Raw genomic sequence first — 19,318 nt, 5'->3', positions numbered from 1 at the left:
ATACTACCTTTCTTGAATGCAGGGCAGACTTGGCGTTGCTGAGCTTCCTTGCAGAGAATCCTACAAAATGTGCAAGAAGACATTTGCTGTTTCTGAAATGCACACAATCTTTTCTTCCTAACAGGCCATTGAGGAAGAAGGGGGAAATCCTGATGAAATTCCTGTGGTGGCAGAGAGCACTGGCAAGAGAACTCCCAAAAGAACTGTGAAAGGTATGGAATGCCATGTATGTGCTTGCACTCTTGGCCATTTGCAGATTGAGTTTGCTTTTTTATCTTGTGAACAGCTGTTCTCTTTCTAGACCAGCTCGTTAGTGTGTGCAGATTCTGTGCTAGTTTGGATTTTCTGGGTCAGCTATACAAATATTTTAATTAGTTACTTGTAAAATGGGTAGCATGTATAAGTTTGGGCACCTAGATTTAATGTCTTCCACTTCCCCCACCTGATATCGCTCTCCATTTATGCGGTAAGACTTGAGGGCAGGGCTGTGTGTGTATGTATATAACTTTGCACAGTGCCTGGAAAACACTAGACAATTTGTAATGATAAGCAGAGCATGTGTCTTCACTCCAACGGGAATTCTGCTCACAGTGTAATCTATGGCTTCCAAAATATGATGGAGCTCAAGCAGTGCATTCCCTGCACCCCACTCTATAGTTTTCCTCTCCAAATGACAGTGGCTATTGAGCATGCAGAAAACTCAGTGGGCTAGGATGGGGGTTTTCTCATTTCCTTTTTGTTCTTTAAAAACAAAACAAAAAAACCCCTGTTTTTCATTTCTTGCAGTTAACCTGATCATGCTGATTCCTTCCCCTTGTTTTTTAGCAGCTCCATTTTCTTTCTAGTCCTGACAGCACTTGTTGCCTTCATTGGCTTTTAAAAGAAGTGATACTACTTTGGGGGAGGGGGGAGGCTTTTGATCTGGAGCTAAAGCAGGGAGGCATGACCTGTGGTCCTCCAGATGTTACTGGCCCCCCAACTCCCAGCAGCCCCATTAAGTCTGCATGGTCAATGGCCAGGGAAGATGGGTGTCGTGTGTCATGGAGGGGATGGTTGGCTCCTGAGGAGGAACAGGCAGAGCCCAGGGAGTTGGAGCTAGAAAACCCTGGCACCATTGTTATGTATATTCATTATATATTTAGGCACCAGGCAAAAATTTTACTTTATAAGCAGGCCTTTTGCCTTTACATATCTGTGGCCTTTTAGAAGTGGATGTGATGTTTTTAATGTATTTCTCTTTCCTATTGCTTTTAATGTCATTACTTTGGTTGTAAGACGCTTTGGGTTGCCCTGGGTAAGATACAATGACTGACAAGTTTAAGGAAAAAAATGCTATTTCGTTTGGTCTAACAAAGGTTTTGCCCTAATGTGGGTTTTGGAATTTTTCTTATGGGCCAGCATGTTTTCTTTTACATATTCATTTTGCCTGAGAATTCCAAAGCCCTTGTTCTGTGATTTAAACCATGGGTGCTCCTCCCAAACCTATATTCTTGGGGGTTACTCCGTTCTCTAGGCAATGTCCTGGGAACCAGAAATCCATTTCATCACACAAACTGATTCTCCTTACGAGCAAGTGACAGAGTTGGTACCAATTTCATGTAACTTGTTTTGTAAAGTCTGCTCGAACTGTGCTATAAATAGTTATATAATAAATAAAAATTACGTACGATAGATACCTGACATATGAAACAAAGAAAACATACCTTGGGTGAAATCTTTTTTTCTTTTTCTTTTTGGTACCACTTGCAGACTTCCCCCCTCCTGGAACTGAAACTGTAGGCAAGCTTCTCACCTCATTGCAGTTTGAAATTTGATAGGACCATGAGGGCAAAATTGAGCTGCATTGCATTTCATATCCTATCTCTAAAGGGCCCATCCCTACTTTTAAACCTTCCAACTTTGCTTTCATGTACAGTTGTTGTTGTTTTTCAAGTGGGGCCTAACAAGAGTTGGTTGCAAAGCATGCCACCTGATGTGCTTCCAATCTGTTCTCTGGTTTTTAGGGCGTAAGCCAGAGGAAGAAGGTGGAGAAGATAATGGATTGGAGGAAAACTTGAGAGATGAACAGGTAAGGGGAAGGAGAAAAGTGACTTAGTGTTCCTTACAAGCTGTTTTCAAGCTACAGGCATTGCAGTTTCCTTTTTTATTTAACCCCCCCTCCATCCCCTTTAGGAGGATATTGAAGCAAGTTCAGATAACATCCAGGATATGGATGTGATGGATATTAGCATTTTAGACGAAGCTGAAATAGATAACACCAGTGCTGTTGATGGTGGAGATGACTATAGCTCTGAGAACCTTCTCGACTCTGACAAAGATAACATTGATGCAGAAATGAAAGAACTTCCTGAACAGCTAATGGAAAGCGAGGTCAGTAATTGGTTGGTGGCATCTCCTCTTGTGGTGCAAACCCAAGATTTATGCTGGTGAAGTGTGTGGAAAATTCAGCCCTGCACACCCCAGTCTAATCACATTCTTCCCTTGGAAGTTTTTGTTGTTGTTGTTGTTCAAACAGCACACACAGCCCTCTTAACCGTCACAGGTAGTCTCTCTTCCTCACTTTGTGTCCTTATGTGTCAACATTGTGTTGCCCACACCTTCACTTCAGAAATTGGAATGTTTGCAAACATTTTGTGGTGTGGTACAGTAGGGAAGGCTTGCTGGTAACAGTTAACTCTTTTTGTGACAATTTAATATCATTGTTTCAAGGGCTGATGGTTCTAAGCATTTTTAGTCTGTAAGGAATACCTTTTTTTCTTTTAGGAGAATGGTGAAGAACTTGATGATCTGCTTGACGCTACTTCACCTGGTTTAACTGCAGTGAAGGTAATGTACCTGTCTCTTGATCAGTACCTGTGGGCCTGATCGTATTCTGGAGCCCTGAGCTAGCAACATGCTTTGCTGTAGTTGTTGTAATAGAGGCTGTGTTTTGATGTTGACTTTGCCTAATATTTAGCTTCCATGCAAGCCAAATCAAAAGGTTTCTGAGCTCCTCATTTCCTAGTGTGAATGCTAACCTCAGTGCATAAACAGCTGGGACTGATTTAAATCAAGGCAATGTGTTGTATCCAACATTTGTCAATTCAGAATAGAAATTAAGGCACATGACTGTTGAAATTAAGGCACATGACTAACAGCCATGACCATTTGTGACAATAGCTATGATAGTATAGGAATTTTCAAACTTGGCAAGTTGGTCTTTGCTTCTTTTTTCATTGTTGTTCGTTTCTGCTTCCCTATCTTGACCCAGCAGCCAATAATGAAATGTTTGTGACTGATAGTTTGAAGCAAGATCTGATAGTGACTAGATAAACTAGAGCAGACTATTTTCACAAGGTGAAAATTGCTTCTGCCTAACAGGTAAAATTGTAAATATTGATATTTTAAAAGCTATCAGATTGGCTTTTCCTTGATATAGAAAAGTATCTTATCCCCATTAATCTGGCAGAGGTACCGATTCAGGTTAGAGATTATCTGCAGAGCTAAAATATACAGGTCATCCTCATTTTACGTGGGGGTTACATTTTGGACCCCCCACACGTTGGCGAGGCCCACATAAAGCATTTTGCCACTGCACAATTGTGCATCAATCAGACATTCATAAATCAGTCGTTGCCTATATTCAACATTATTTACTATTAACCAAATTATTATTCAAGAAAAACATGTTATCTGGTGTAAGCCATGCTTGGAGTTGGCCAAATAAAATTAATGGATGTGACTAACTTGAATCTATGCTGAGTAGTACCTAGTTGGATTGAGCCCTCTATATTTCTTATTGAGTTTTTATTTTCTATCCTGATTAAAGATGGAAGCTGATGGCCAAGAAGGATAATTTTACTTGCCACAGCAAAGATCACATACTTTTATTTTTTCCTGTCTATGATAATTGTCGAGAGGAACAAAAAAAGTAGTAGGACCTCAGAGCCATTACTGCTTAACTACTGGAAATCAGAGATTTTTAACGGAAGTTTCCCCACACAATTCATGTAAGTTATAGTATATTCATATCCATAAGGCCTAGAAACATCCACACAGCTTTTAAGTAATAGTCCCGCTTCATTCTACCTTGGTCAGCCCACACCTGAAATCCTGTGTCCAGTTCTGGGCACCACAATTTAAGGATATCCACAAGCTAGAACATGTGCAGAGGAGGGTGACCAAGATGATGAACAGAACAGTTCATGGCGTTGGGTATATTTAGCCTTAAGAGGAGACTGATATGATAGCCATTTTCAAATATCTAAAGGGCTGTCATGTGGAAGATGGGTGGGACCCAAACGAAGTTACGAAAAAGAAGATTCCAACTAAATATCAGGAAGAACTTTGTGACAGTATGAGCTGTTAGACAGTGGAACAGACTCCCAAAAGAGGTGGGGGTTTCTCCTTCATTGGAGGTTTTTAAGCAAAGGTTGGATGGCCGTCTGCCATGGATCCTTTAGTTGGGATTCCTGTGTTGCAGGGGGTTGGACTAAATGACCCTCGGGTCCATTCCAACTCTATACTGTAATTCTATGATTCTGAGCAATTATAACCAGCTTTGCAGAAATCTTAGGCTCTTTGGAAATTACAAATTTATTTCACAGCTGAAATAAATTACTGTATTGAATTTGCTTCCTGTATTGGGACAATAGTTATGGGCCTAAATCCTATCCACAATCTTTGACACATTCTAGTTTCCATCTCCTAGTGTGACTAAGCCTGAAATAATTACACCAGGCATCCCCAAACTTTGGCTCTCCAGATGTTTTGGACTACAATTCCCATCTTCCCCAACCACTGGTCCTGTTAGCTAGGGATCATGGGAGTTGTAGGCCAAAACATCTGGAGGGCCGCAGTTTGGGGATGCCTGAATTACACATTCTACTCTTATTTGCCTCTCCCTCTGTTATTTTTCTAGAGCTAAAATTTAGGTTGGAAGCGTCTTGGGCCTGGGGCCAGTCCTGTTTATATTCTGTAAAGTAAGGTGTCTAACTTTGTGGCTGTTTTTATGACACTGAAAAATGTAATGCAGAAAACTGGGGAAATTTTTAAAGACTCGTGTAAACTTGGGCTTCTTCCTTTGTTGCAACAAATCAGGCCTACTGGCTGCTGATTTGCTGATTTGCTTGGCTGAAGTCTCTTGTTTTGTGACCGATCGAAGATACACGGTACTAGACTGTAGCGAAGTTGGGGGACACTTTTAAGTAGCAGACCCCAAGATTTGTCCTTTACAGCCATCATTCCTCTGCTGCCTGGGGCTGTTGGTACAGTCGTACGTTCGACTCAAAAAACGTTCAGAAACCAAAGCACAGTTTCTGATTGGCTGCAGGAAGTTACATTCTGGGGATTGGCCCTGAAGCAAAATATATTATAGTAAAAACACATTAGGTGCAATTGCTGAAGACTCCCCCCCCCAATCCTCTTTATTTTGATAATTTTTTGATAATTTGATTTGATAATTTTTTTGCCAAGTGCATAATACTGAGTGTGCACAAGTTAAATGTGCATAGGTTGTGGGCTTACTGTATGAACTACTACAGGCCTTTTTTGCACCATTTAATACACCCCCTTTTCTTCTTTCAGGACTTGGGAGAGCAACATTCAGAGCCAGGTACCTTTCGATTAATTTCTTCTAGCTCATTCTTAACTTGAGGTGGAGAAAAGGTCCAGGACTTTAACTAACTAGACTTCTTACATTGCTGAGTAGTGAACAATCCACATCATTCCAAAGTTCATAAAGATTTTAAACCTACGGTAACCCTTATTGCTAGCTCTGAGAAGTAACGCCTGTCATTTTGCAGTTGCTTCCTCTAGACCTGAAATGTTGCTTTTTTTTAAAGAAAAAAATAATAATCTCTATTTAGCTTCACAAATGCGCTAGAAGAAATGTTAGCATCGCGTATGAAAGCAAAAGATTTCTACCTATAGCACAGATTGTAATATATGATTGTGTGATCGGGGAGAATAGTGAAGGCAGTTTAAAAGTTATCATAGGGGAAATACAGTGTTTTTAAATGAGTTACGGCGTAACAGAAGAAGGAAGACAAGAGGTTCTACATGGAAATTCCATAATACTGTTTCCTTTCTTGGACTTTCACATGTTCACACCATCAGAAGATGTTCCAGTTGACATGTTGGACGGCCCTGCCTTAAACAAAAAGAGAGAAAGCAATTCAGAATTTGAAATGGAATTTTGTGTTCTTTGATTCATTTCTATTTAAGCCTCTTGGAATTTGGGAAGAACAAACCTCTTGAAGACTTGTCAAGAACGAGCCAGAAGGTTTTCATTAAACTAATAGGGTCATTTTCTTCTCCATAACTTATGATCTTGCTATAATAAACCATGTCTAGTTAGCGTTAGGCATTTGAATGTGGTATACCCAAGGGGTTTTCCAATCTTTGTGTAGCCTTAGCCGTTCTCTCAGTGTTAAGTCTGGCAGCCATGCCCGTTCCGCATTTGTCTTTGCTGTGTTTCCCTGGTGATTAAACCTTGTGCCATTCTATTCCTGTTAAATCCATAGAAAATGAGAAAATGCTCGACATTTTGGGTGACACTTGTAAATCTGAGCCCCTTAAAGAAGAAGCTTCTGAAGCAGAGCAGGCACAGGAAGAGAATATCTCGTTGCCGGTCAAACAGGAAGCCCAGGAAGAGGAAGACGCACTTGCCACTGCCGTCGCTCAGTCGGACGAAGAGCTTTTAGATACGGACAGCCAGTCAGGCCAGGCTGCGGCCAAGAGCGAGGAGGATGAAGCGAAGCACTTAGTGGTAGCGAAAGGGGAGCCGAGCGAAGAGACAGTAGAGGAAGCTAACCTGGACTCTGACTCTTTAGCAGTAGAGAGCAGGTGTGGAGGAGGAGGAGAAGGAGAAGGAAGTGGTGAGAGTAGCAAAGCAGCCCAAACTCTGGAAGCCAGTAGTGAGGAAACTGCGGAGAAGGACGCAGGTTTCCAGGAGGTTAGCCAAGATGCCGAGAAGATGGAAGCCAAGGCTAATTGTGAGGAAGAGTCCTCTGCCCAAGAGGGTGGTGATCAGAACACGAGGTTTGTTTTTTCTCCGTTTTAGACCAGATGCTCTCTTTTTCTTTTTTTAAAAAAATCTCGTTGGTCTGTAAGAGATCAGGGTGACTGTTTTTCTTCATATTGGCCTGCAAGCGTACTGAAATTCTGTTAACCTTATTATAAAAGCCATATTTTAGGTTTTGTTTCCCCCCTTCCCCATGTACACTTTAAAAAAATCAGAAAGGTTTGATTTCTTTTTTATAACCTTCAGAGGTTGTTTTCTTAAATCTTTGCCTTTAATTGTCTGTAAGATGTTCTGTCTTTAAGGTTTACTTCCCGTACCTATCTTAGCAAGATGTTTTTCATTGTTGGTTTTTCTTATTTTTACTTTCTTTTTTACAACTAATTCTGGTAGGTATTGAGTTCTAGTGTACTTTATTATTATTATTATTATTAATTTGCCTTATTTTCCTTCCTGATTAGTTTTTCTTTTCTTTTTCTCCTTCTTTATCCTTTAGTTCTGAGGAGATCAAAGATGAAAAGCCAGTTTCCAAAGAGGAGAAAGGTATATGTTTTTAAATATTTGTGCCTGTGCATAGACAGAACTCAGCCTTCCTTTGATGCTATTTGATTGATTTGTTTAGAATAACGGACATGACTTCATCTTTCTTGACATGCTTAATGTGAGTTATGCAATAGCAAAAAAAAAAAAAGTTAATGCAATTCTGGGCTGCATCAACAGAAATCTTGTGTCATAGTACTGCTCTATTCTGCCTTGCCTAGACTCCCACCTGGAGTCCTGTGTTCAGTTCTGGGAACCCCTTACATAGAATATTGGCAAACAGGAGTGTTTGCAGAGGAGGATTACAAGAATGATCAAAGTTCTGGAAACCAAGCCTTATGAAGAACAGTTGAAGGAGCTGGATATGTTTAGCCTGGAAAAAAATAGAGAGTTGATAGAATAGCCATCTTCAGATATCTGAAGGGCTGTCGCTCGGAAGATGAAGCAAGCTTGTTTTCTGCTCCAGAGGATAGGACTGGGACCAATGGATTCATATGAAAGAAAAAGATTGTGACGAAACATTGGGAAGACCTTTCTAACATTAATAGCTGCATGACAGTGGAACAAAACTCCCCTTTATTGGATGTTTTCAAGCAGAGATTGGATGGCCATCTGACAGGGATTCTTTAGCTGTGATTCCTGCATTGGACTTGGATTGCCCTTTGTGTCCCTTCCAATGCTACAAAAATTCTGTGATTCCACTCTTGAGTATGACTACAACAGCAATGGCAATGACATAAGCTTCTTCCAGTTGCCCAGTACCAGATGATAATTAATTATTTTCAGCCATCAAAGGCCATCGTGAAACTTGATATGCAACCTTGGGACCAGATGCATCGTGTCATAGCTACTGTTGCACTCTGAAATATCAAATTCACCTGGCTGCCTTCCCGCAATACTAACATGACTAGGAGGAGTCATTCCCAGAGCCCCTGGCCATAACACACAGAGTTTAGGTGCTGTTTTCCCTGTCTTAAAAGAGGAAGGTTATGGGCCAAAGATCAGGGACAGAGCACCTGCTTTGAATGCAGAAAGCCCCAACTCAATCTGTGACATCTCCAGTTGGGGCTGGTCTGGAGCCCTGGAGGGCTGTTGCCAGTAAATGTAGGCAACACTGAGCTAGTTGGACCAACTTCCTATGCCAGGCCTTGCTAAAAAGGAGCTGTGTTCACCCAGTGTGGCTGGGGTACATGGGGGTTTAAGAGAACTAGTGTATCATCTGTTGAGAAACTGGCCCCCGGCCCCCAAAAAGGCATCAGCTGGAAGCGTGGGATCCCCTGGAGAATTTTCAGATCCTGTCATTTGTTTTCTCTTGGCTCTCTAGATGTTTTCTCTTGAGAGTAGTTGTGCTGTGCACAGCTGTGCCTTATGTTACAGGATTTCTCATTAACCTGGGGAAACTATTAACTCTTCTTTTTAACCCATTGTACATAAAAGATGATGATGATGATGATAGATTGCCCTAAGAAGAAGCTACCTCAGAATTGGCCCTATTTCCAATTTCCAAGACAGTAACGGTCACACATTATAAAAGAGCTTATAACCCACCTACTGTCAGCAGCCAGGAGCATCATAGCCAGATACTGGAGAGACCTGTCAGGAGTGAACATGAACCACTGGTACCAAATCGTATGGGAAACAGTCTTATTATGAAAACTAACCAACAGACTGAAACTGACACAGGGACAGATAAGAGGATGCCTTCGACCCAGTGTGGGTCCCCTTTATTACGTACACAGCACAACAACCGAAAGCATACAAATCGATATGGATAACTTGACCTAACAACCCCTTCCCTTTCAGTTGCAGTCAACTGAAGGCAACCCCAGCCTCCCCCTCCCAATCTCTCTCACTGCCAATGAAACTAATGAATAGAAAGAGAACCTACCCAAGTGATGCTGACACAAAAACCTCACACATACACTCAGTAAAAGAATGCAAGTTTACCACCACACGTCCCACCTTTCTTCTACCCCGACCATATACTGTACTATATACAACATTAACATCTCGCATTAAATGTAAATGACCTGTAGAGAAAAAACTATAACCTGAAATGGAGACAACGCATGTACAATTGAAACACAGGAAAATCCTTTAATGAAAACTTAGAAAGAAAGAAATGGGACTCATCAAGCCTGAGAATTCATTCTAGGGGTGAAGTACAAAATGACTTTTGGCCACATCAGTCAAGCTACTTCTTCCTCATGGAAGTGGAGATGACAATGTAGCTATGCCTTCCTCTCATGGGGAAGAGCCTGATTTGGATGCTGTGTGTGCGTGAGAGAGAGAAAGAGATCCAGAGACTCCAAGCTTTTGAAATTCTGCTCTAGGCTTCCTCCAGAATTGCTCTTAGCAGCTCTACTCTCCCCCACCAGCAATTTCCCCCACTGCTATAGCCATCCAAAAAGAATCTAGAGGCGCCTGTGGGGTGGCTTGGAATCCTGCAAAAACAGTGAACCCCAGCAATAGCAAAGTGAGAAACTGGACATGTGCAAACTCTTTGTTTGGTGGGAAGTACCACTAGACCAACAAAGAGTTTTCACGTTGCCTTGAACGAATGTTGACATACACAGCTTGAGTGTTGGCATTCCCAGGCACATTTTGTAAATGTCCAGAAACCCATGGTCAGTCCTCACTAGCAAGTATAAGCAAGACTGTCAAGGGTTTGCAGTGAGTATCTGACAAGCGGGGATGTACACTGGTGAAGGCGGTTCTTTTGGGATTACTACCAAATTTTTGGATGTTGGGGTCTTGATGTGCATTTTCTCCAGGTTAGATTTCCTAGGGCTGCATTTCCCCTTCCAGAGGTGGGATGGGCTGCCTTGTCACGCTAAATATGCTATAAACACTTCCTGTTTCCACGTAGGCCACAGTGCTACTACAACTGGTCGGAACTTCTGGGTGAGCGGCCTTGCTTCCACCACCCGAGCAACAGACTTGAAGAACCTCTTTAGCAAATATGGGAAAGTAAGGCTGCATTGATTATTGTTGAAGCCTTGTGATGGAGAGAGAAGTAGGGCCTGTAATAAGATGGTGCAGAGTATCCTTAACTCTTAACGAGAGTGACCTTCTTCAGGGTTCCTGCCAGCTATGTCCTTTCCTCAGGATAATACATTCCTCTTCCATTTTCCAGTTTTTGTTTTCTGACATTTGCAGTTTCTGGCTACTTTTAAAAGATTTTTTAATTGAATTTGTTATAAAAGTGTAAAGGAAACGACAGTAATATAGAGGACATTTCATGAAGCATAGCAATACGAACAGGCCCAGCAGTGAATATAAATTTTATTAATGATTCTGACAATACAATTTTTGTCCGAAGGTGGTTAGCCACAGGTGGTCAGCGGCCTGTAATTGTTTTCTTCATCAGAAGCAAACTTTACAAAGGTGTGCCATGTGTCCCGAAATTTGTCTAGTCCAGATCCCTTTCCAAGAGGTTTTAGGTTTTTGAGCTAGCTCTTCGTTCAGTACCATAGGGGATTCTGGCTACTAAGCACAAAGTCCTCATTGGGTTGGTTTTTGAGGGAAGGGGAGGTCCCTCTTTGGCTTTTCTTTTTAAAATATGTGTGCTTCAGGCAACTCTCTAGATCAGTGTTTCCCAACCTTGTGCCTCCAGATGTTTTGGGACTACAACTCCCATCATCCCTAGCTAGCAAGACCAGTGGTCAGGAATGATGGGAATTGTAGTCCGAAAACAGCTGGAGGCACAAGGTTGGGAAACACTGCTCTAGATCATGCTGATATCTCTGTTTTTCCGAGCCCCACTTGGCTCCATTCTGGTCAGCACTCCCCACTTGCATTCACTATTACAATGAAGGCTGTAGAAAATTGCTACTTGGAAGTGAACCGAGTTATGCCTGTGAGTTATGCTACTACTGCATACGACAGAACGAAATAAGTCACACTGTCCTGCTATTACAGGCTGCTTGCTGTTGAGTCTTTGGCAACCCCACACTTTCCCCTTGGTATATGTATCAAGTAGCCCAACTGGCTTTTCTTTCTCCAAAGCGAACTAGTCACTTTGACACCAAGCTGTGGCTAAGTTTATTTTAAATATATGTCCTTCCTTTCTTCAAGGTGGTTGGTGCAAAAGTGGTGACTAATGCTCGGAGTCCAGGAGCGCGGTGTTACGGTTTTGTGACAATGTCCACAGCTGAAGAAGTGACAAAATGCATTGCCAATTGCCACAAAACAGAATTACATGGGAAAATAATATCTGTTGAAAGAGTAAGTGGTGGTTCTCTCTCTCCCTGCATGCTTAAAACACAAATAACCTAAGGGGGATGTTTTCCCAAATGTTACTTCTTTTTCTAACAAATAAACATAATTTCAGGCAAAAAATGAACCTGCTACAAAGAAGCTTTTGGAGAAAAAGGATAGTGAGGTGAAGAATGAAGCTTCAGCTAGTGATAGGTAATACGCTTTCTCTTTCGTTTTAAAAACATATTTTCAGTTATTTTTTTTAACAGTGTAAATTGTTATTTCCCTAAGTACTTTTTCTGTTTGAGGGAATAGCTGCATTCTTAATTTGGGAAAAACACACACAACTTCCTGAGTGAGGATGCAGTACTGGAAAACCTGCCCGAAAGTGCAGGTGCTGGAGCTACATACCTGGTGTAAAAAGACTGCATTTACAGTCCTCCCATGACTTGTGCCATTCGGAATGCACATCAGACTCCTTTCCTCCAAAAATTTACCACGTTGGGAAGACAAAAGACAGCTTAGCACGATCTCTGTCGATCAAGAAAGACCTTTCATACATACAATATTCTTATATTCTGAATTTTTGCCTTTCCAGAAGAAACTTCATACATGGGTGTGTTTTATTGATGTAATCTACATTGCCATTTCAAGAATCTGTAGACTTAGCCTGAGGTTTCTTTAGGAGACTCTGGATAGCAGCAGCAAAAAACAGGAGTGCAACCTCTATGTATATATTTCACACATACACACCCATGGCCCAAGTGTAGCAGGCAGGCAAGACTAGCCGCTTGTCAATCAACTAATTCAAGAGACCCATTTTCACTCCATGTAATGCATGACATATCAAAGCCCCAACAATCAGTCAAGGCTTCAAAGCACAGTTTACAGCTCTGTGCAGGCTCTGGTGAAAAGCTGGAGTTTGCTGGAGACATGGGACTTCAAAGTGCCGTACAAGCACACACCCCTTTTTGCCCCAGCTCCATCTTTGCCTATTGCACACCTGACAGCAGGTGGGCATGGCTTGGCCAAATGGGGAACATAATTGGGCCCACAGGCCAGAGACCTGCAGCCAGAGAGGAGTCTGACTCAGACCCATGTGTCAGATTGAGCCTCAGTGACCTTTTGGGTTTCCTTACCTCTTAGTCTTCTTTCTTGCAAACCTCCCTTGATCATCGTCCCCTACTGCCCCTACCCCCCCCCCAAACAGCAGTCACCCTAGGGATTTGGTGTGGTTTTTCTGACTTCAAGATTGACCATTAAAAATGTTCAAGGGTATGCCATAGACATTGCCACATCCAGGCGAGGGATTGCATTGTTGCCCTGTTTTTCCTTCCTGCGTTTTGAACTTGCTGGTTTTGCAGGTCTGCCAGTGTGAAGAAGGGCGAGAAGGCTGACCTGAAAGAAGATGCTACAAAAGCAGAAGAAAAAGATGAGAAGGGGAAAGAGGAGTCAAGATCTGGATCGGTGGATCAGTCCAAGTCACCAAAATCAGGTAAATCTACTATTCTGCTGCATTGGGGGAGGGGAAAGAGTGTAAATGGCTGGCCACTGTCAGGGTTAGAACATCAAAACCAGATTTCGTGTTGAGTATCTTAATTCCCACCCCTGTTTTTATGTAGGAAGCAAGGGTACAGAAAGGACTGTGATAATGGATAAATCCAAAGGCGAACCAGTTATCAGCGTGAAGACAACAACTAGGTCAAAAGAGAGGGTAAGTGGAACCAGGGCATTTCCCTCGATATGTGTAAAGGTTTAATGAAACATTCAACTTGGCTCAAAAAGTTTTAAGCTTCAGCTGATTAGAAGTACGTAGATCCTAGTAAATCTTAGACAATAGAAAGGGCAGAAGTTTAGATTGGGTTTTATCCTTCCTTTATTAAAAGCCACCCAAATCTTGTCAGAAATTACCTTCATTTATGACTCCCTTGCTTCAGTTCTTTAAATTCTTTGTCCAGTGGGAGAAAGAGGCGTCCAGTTATCAGTTGTCTCCCACAACTACCTTGCAGAACCTTACGACACAGGTTCATAGAATTACGATAGTATCTTAAGTTCTACTCAGAATAGACTCATTGGATTAATGGACTTAAGCTAGTTGTGTCTGTTAATTTCTGCTCTATGACTAACGTGTATATTATTATTTATTAAATTTGTATGACGCCCTATACCCATAGATCTCAGGGTAGTTCACAACATAAAATTACAATATAAAAAACCAGCGCTGCCTAATCACGGCATGTTCTACCAGGGCTGCCTCTACCTCTGCGGCCTTTTCTACTAATGCTCCCTTAGCTGAGCTTGCAGGGCTGCAGTGAGATATTCACCAGATATCGTTTCCAGGTACTATAAAGATGTAGATGGCTCTTTGCAGGAGAGTGCTGTCCCTCCCATTGGATAGAAAATAGAATGGTATGCATCTAACCCAACCTAGGGCTGGGCAATATCTGGGCAATATCTGCTTTTCAACAACATGATATATCGGCAGCTAAATTTTGTGGTATGCTGATATATCACAATGTCTGCAATGGATGTCAGTTGCTTCTTCCTCAACACCTTAGCCAGAAGGCGTGAGGACTTCCTTAAACTGCTCAGCTGCAGGACAGGAAGCTGTATTATTGTGTTTTAAAGGAATTTTTTAATTATTTATTTAATTTACGGATATTTTGTTTATAGTTGAAGAGATAGCAAGTCATATTTGGCCAGGATTTTGGAAATGTGTTCTGTATAGAAACATGAAATAATCATTTATTTTTTTAAAATTAAGCCCCTTTAAGTAAATTGGAACCAGATTTGGTCAATTTGAGTTGCCTTGTGCTCTAAGATCCCTTGTTGGAAGCCGATTCAGACTGTTAAGAGTATATCATTTTCTCATAGCAACTGGGCCTGCATTCATTAAGCCAGCGTTTCTCAACTGCTGTTCCGCGGCACACTAGTGTGCTGCGAGACGCTGGCTGGTGTGCCGCGACGTGCGGTGACGAGAAGGGCGATTTGCATTGTCACGTGCCTGGCGGCCCGCCGGAAAGCAATATTTGGCAAGTGTTTCTTACAGTCATAATTATAATATAGGGTGGCACAGTTAAATTTTTAAACTTTTTTAATGGTGGTGTGCCTCGTGATTTTTTTCACAGAACAAGTGTGCCGTGGCCCAAAAAAGGTTGAGAAACACTGCATTAAGCCCACAAATAGAAAGGACGGCACAGGGCACATTTGTGAAGGTTGTGCAGTAATTCTAAATCTTTTTGTGCATTGTTCAATACCCACTACCTCACGCTGAAGACAACTTTGGTGCTTATAATGCTGGGAAATGTTTGCGTAAATTAGACATTTAGGAAATTGATTATCTCACTGGCATTCTGAAATTCAGCAAGAACAAATTTGGGCCACAGCTACTGGTCTTCTCAAAAATGGATATCAGGAATTCAGATCGGAGAAGAGCATCTCTTGCACCTGTAAAAGCATCAAATGGCTGATTCGGTTGGGCAGTTTGCAAATTGAGGGAACATATTGGGGGTTTTTTTCCAGAGTGAAATTCCCCTAAAATCATACTTTTCTGTTAACGTTTTACAATTCTGGGTGTTTTCATTTAGAGTGTCAAGAGCCAGGATCGCAAATCGGAGAGTAGAGAAAAAAGCAGAGAGAGGCCCTTCAGCAAAGGCAGAGATCAGAAACGGCTGAGCGAAGAGCCACACCGGTAAGATCCTGTTTTGGCAAAACAAAATTTGCTTCTCAAACAATTTTTTCCACTACCATCCTTCTCTTCATCCTTCACTTTTCGTAAATGGTAAGCATGTGATAAATATTTCTATACTTGGGTCAGCACCTCACAGGCTAACGGTGAACAAACAGGGTGTGCGCACACCCCAGTTCAGCAGCAAGTTTTGCTGGAAAACTACTTTGGACGGACCTGGGGGTCAAGACCCCAAAGTACCCTGCCTGCAGAACCACACAGCCACAATCAATTGCTTTCTTTAGCCTGCTGGATTGGCAGTCGGGGCAGGCAGGCAAGCAGCGCTACTCGTGGAGACAGATTTGTTCCTAGAGGCCCTGTGCTTGCTTGAGCCTCACCCTAATGGCTCATCTGCTAACATCTAACTTTTCCTACTCCAGGTCTGAAGTAGCCTGCATCTTGTTTTTAAACCTTGGCTCTGGTGGTGCCTGTGGCAGGAGCCTAGAAAGCCAGAGGCAGCATCCGTAGCAGTAGATGTCATAGCTGCCAAGTTTTCCCTTTTCTCACGAGGAAGCCTATTCAGCATAAGGGAATTTCACTTAAAAAAAGGGAGAACTTGGCAGCTATGGTAGATGTTTCCTTACCACCTGCAGAGTGAGGAATAAAAGGGTTAACTTCACATACTTGAAATCGTGTCCACTCTGCCTTCAAATGTAGAACAAGGTGGTTCTGCCCTTGAGCCCTAGCCTATGCGTGTGTTTCCTGTCTCACTCTGGCATAGGTAAAGAAAGACTTCTCTTGATGCTGGCAGAGCCTCTTGGTTGGCACTGACAACAGAGCCATTCCTACCTAGTAACAGCCTGGTGATCTCTGCCATAGCTGCCAAGTACCCCGTTTTCCCTGGGAAGCCCCCGTTTTTTCTTACCGTTTCCCGGCGGCCCCCCGTATCAGTTCCTCTCCAGTTATTCTCCCATATTCCGCTCCTGCCGGCGGCCTTTTTTTTTTTTTGCTGCTTTGCCCATCTATGGGCACCGAAAATGGCCGGTGCCGGAAGTTGCGTCTACGCACTTCCGGACATGCGAAGTCGCGACTTCTGTTGCCGGCGCCGGCCATTTTTGGCGCCCATAGATGGGCAAAGCGACACCGGAAGTTGTGTCTACACAGCTTCCGGTGTCACGCAGCTGCCGATCCCAGATTTTGCAGTCCAGGTATGATCTCTGCTGTTCTGCTTACGATCATCTAGCTCTCTTCACAGCAGAGGAAAGGAATAAGTCTTGGGAATTCTGACACTTTCCTGCCAAATCTGGATCTTTTTTGGCCACAGGCCTGGAGAAAGGACAGCAGTGTGTCACCTTGGCAGCCCTGTGACAGATTGCTCAGGGAGAGAGTTTTCTGGAACTAAGAACCAGGAACAACCAGCATCTTAGATGCAAGGCTCCACCTCTCCTCAAGATGTCTGAGGCCCTCTGACTCTTGGAACATTAAGCTGGTCATCCAGTCCTAGAGATTCCCCCAGAGTATTTCTGAGAAGATAACCAGATGCCTTGATTCTAAAATATCACTCAAGAATCCAGGAAAAGGGAATTGATCCATGTTGGCTCGGGGGAGCTGGAATTCTAAATGCACAGTTCCAGCACCATTCCCTCCAGTTGTAAGGTGCAAATGACTCCAGAATTCAGCAGTAACAAGGATACGGAGTTGGAAACTACAGTACTGCAGATTACCTTCCTGGGTGTCGTGTGTATGTGAAATCTTGTGTAATGGAGAACACTGTCTGAATATCCTGTAAGCACCCTACAAACCTTTCGAAATCCAAAAACAAAAAACCCCAAACTTCACCACAATTTTTCCTTCCAAACCTCCTTTCTCAAACTCCCAGCTATCCACAGGTCTCAAAGGTCAGCATAAAAGCTCATGAGATTGGTAGCCGTTGCTCACTCTTTTTGGGCCGTTTTTGCACCTTTTCGCAATGTAATTATTTTCCAGTGCTGCATGTGCACGCAGTTGCACGCAAGTCGAACACCTGTAACTGGAGAGACACCTGTACTAGCAAAAGAGCCAGGCCAGGTTTCTGGCTCATAGCCTGGGCATTACTAAACCTGAAGCTGCCAGGCCCACTGATGGAGCAAGACCTGAAGAAGCAGAGCCAAGATCCCTCACCAGGTGCCTTCCCTAGGATGGAGAAGCAGTGCCTCCCATGATAATATTGCAAGTCTGGTAGGACAAGGAGCAATGGAATGCAGGAGAAGTGCCCATCTTTCGGGCCAAAGAATTGGCCGTTTTGAGTACTCTGAAAGGGAGTGGACTGGAGGCAGAGTCCAAAAGGGCTCAGCTCAGAGCAAGATGCTCCGGTAGAGGCATCCTAGGTGCTGCAACAGCAGACCTGCCTTGCCCGTTTGCTCCTCCACAAAGTCAAGGTATGTCCTCTTTCCTGATGCTCCAGCAGCTGCATGTTAATCTCTGGATCCTGGGGATAAGAAGAATGAACAGTGCAGAATTCATTAAAGGCTTGGTGATGGGACCCTGCAGAGCCACTGTCAGATAATGGACCAGATGGGCAAATAGACTGGCCTTGTATAAATCAGCTTCCAGGTTCTCATCAGATCATATTCAGCCAGAGGCACCACCAGGGTTATACTCCCATGTCTACAGCGTCTCAGGTCCATGGTTTTCAACAGCTCTTCTCCACCGACAGACCCCAATGTCTAGAACAGTGTCGAAAGGGCTCTTTCTGTCTCAAAATGCCCCTCAGCTGTGTCAAGTCTACAAACCTCACGCACCAGGGTTCACAATTCGGTTCCATTCCAGAGTGCCCTGAGGAAGCAAGGAGGACTTCCACACACATAATAAATCATTTTTTGGGAAGGGGGTCTCCTTTTTATATGTTTCTGCTGTCCACATATTCCCCAGCTGAAACACAATTGTAGATTAAAGAATTCCCCCACCCCAGCCCGAAAACCCTTGGAACGTCACCCCTGACCTGTTCCAGCGCAATTCTAACCATGTCTACTCAAAAGTACTGTTGAAATTGATCCCAGGTAAGTGAGGCTAGGATTGCAGCCTTTGAGAACTTACCCAGCAAGTGGTGGTTTTGGTGCACCTCATGCACAAGGATGTGGGGAAAGCATCTCACATCAGCCAACAGGAAGAAAGAAAAGGTAACTCGGTCGCTCACTGACACAAACAACCTTTCATGCAGTTCGACATGAAGACAAAGACTTCCTTCTGGAGCTTGAAAAACCTGGTGGTTCTTCAGATTCTTAACTATATTAGTAACTTTGTATTAATGTGACATTTTTATATGTAATTGTATTTTTGTAATGTTTTAAGTGGTCTGTTGCTTCAGTTCTTTGTACGCCACGTTTTAAATATATCAAGCGGCATAGAAATTACATAATAAACGATGCTTCGAAGAAGCGGCTTGAAACATTATTTTCTATTTCCGGCCCCCACCAGGTGCCAACTTGAATAAAATAGGGGGGGGTTTAATCCCCGCCCTGCATAATTGATCACAAGATGCGGCACACACACACACACCATTGAATGGCAATGCCCATGAACTTCGGCCTCAAATATTTTATTGAGGGGGTGGAGGGACCTTGTCCCATAGGAGTTGGCTCCTATGCCCACTGCCCATCTTTAGTTTGACAAGGGTTTGTGCTGATTTCGTGATGACAGTTCTGTTTGCAGACGCAGTCCTACCATATCTTAAAGAGTACCAGTATTTGTGGGGCATAGGAATTCGTTCATTCCCCCCCCCCCCTTCAAAATATAGTCCGGCCCCCCACAAGGTCTGAGGGACTGTGGACCGGCCCCCTGCTGAAAAAGTTTGCTGACCTCTGAATTTGACCATTTGGGTGTGCTGCCAGAAGGACTTTCCATAGGACTGCTGCCTTGGCCGCCTCCCTCCT

General features: G+C 43.1%; 1 protein-coding gene across 1 annotated transcript in view; it reads left to right on the top strand.

The window, feature by feature from the left end:
- LOC118086526 (scaffold attachment factor B1) overlaps positions 1–19,318 on the top strand; it is a 31,344-nt gene that overhangs the window by 3,954 nt on the left and 8,072 nt on the right. The window contains exons 2-14 of the mRNA XM_035118242.3: positions 125–212; positions 2,004–2,068; positions 2,173–2,370; positions 2,764–2,826; positions 5,566–5,593; positions 6,504–7,020; positions 7,497–7,543; positions 10,410–10,510; positions 11,618–11,767; positions 11,874–11,953; positions 13,105–13,235; positions 13,363–13,454; positions 15,328–15,431. Coding sequence (XP_034974133.1) covers positions 125–212; positions 2,004–2,068; positions 2,173–2,370; positions 2,764–2,826; positions 5,566–5,593; positions 6,504–7,020; positions 7,497–7,543; positions 10,410–10,510; positions 11,618–11,767; positions 11,874–11,953; positions 13,105–13,235; positions 13,363–13,454; positions 15,328–15,431 — 1,664 coding nt within the window. The remainder of the gene's footprint in view (positions 1–124; positions 213–2,003; positions 2,069–2,172; positions 2,371–2,763; positions 2,827–5,565; positions 5,594–6,503; positions 7,021–7,496; positions 7,544–10,409; positions 10,511–11,617; positions 11,768–11,873; positions 11,954–13,104; positions 13,236–13,362; positions 13,455–15,327; positions 15,432–19,318) is intronic.

The sequence above is a fragment of the Zootoca vivipara genome, chromosome 6 (genome assembly GCF_965207765.1).
Source record: "Zootoca vivipara chromosome 6, rZooViv2.hap1.1, whole genome shotgun sequence".
Taxonomy (NCBI): domain Eukaryota; kingdom Metazoa; phylum Chordata; class Lepidosauria; order Squamata; family Lacertidae; genus Zootoca; species Zootoca vivipara.
This window is presented reverse-complemented; position numbering and strand designations above follow the sequence as displayed.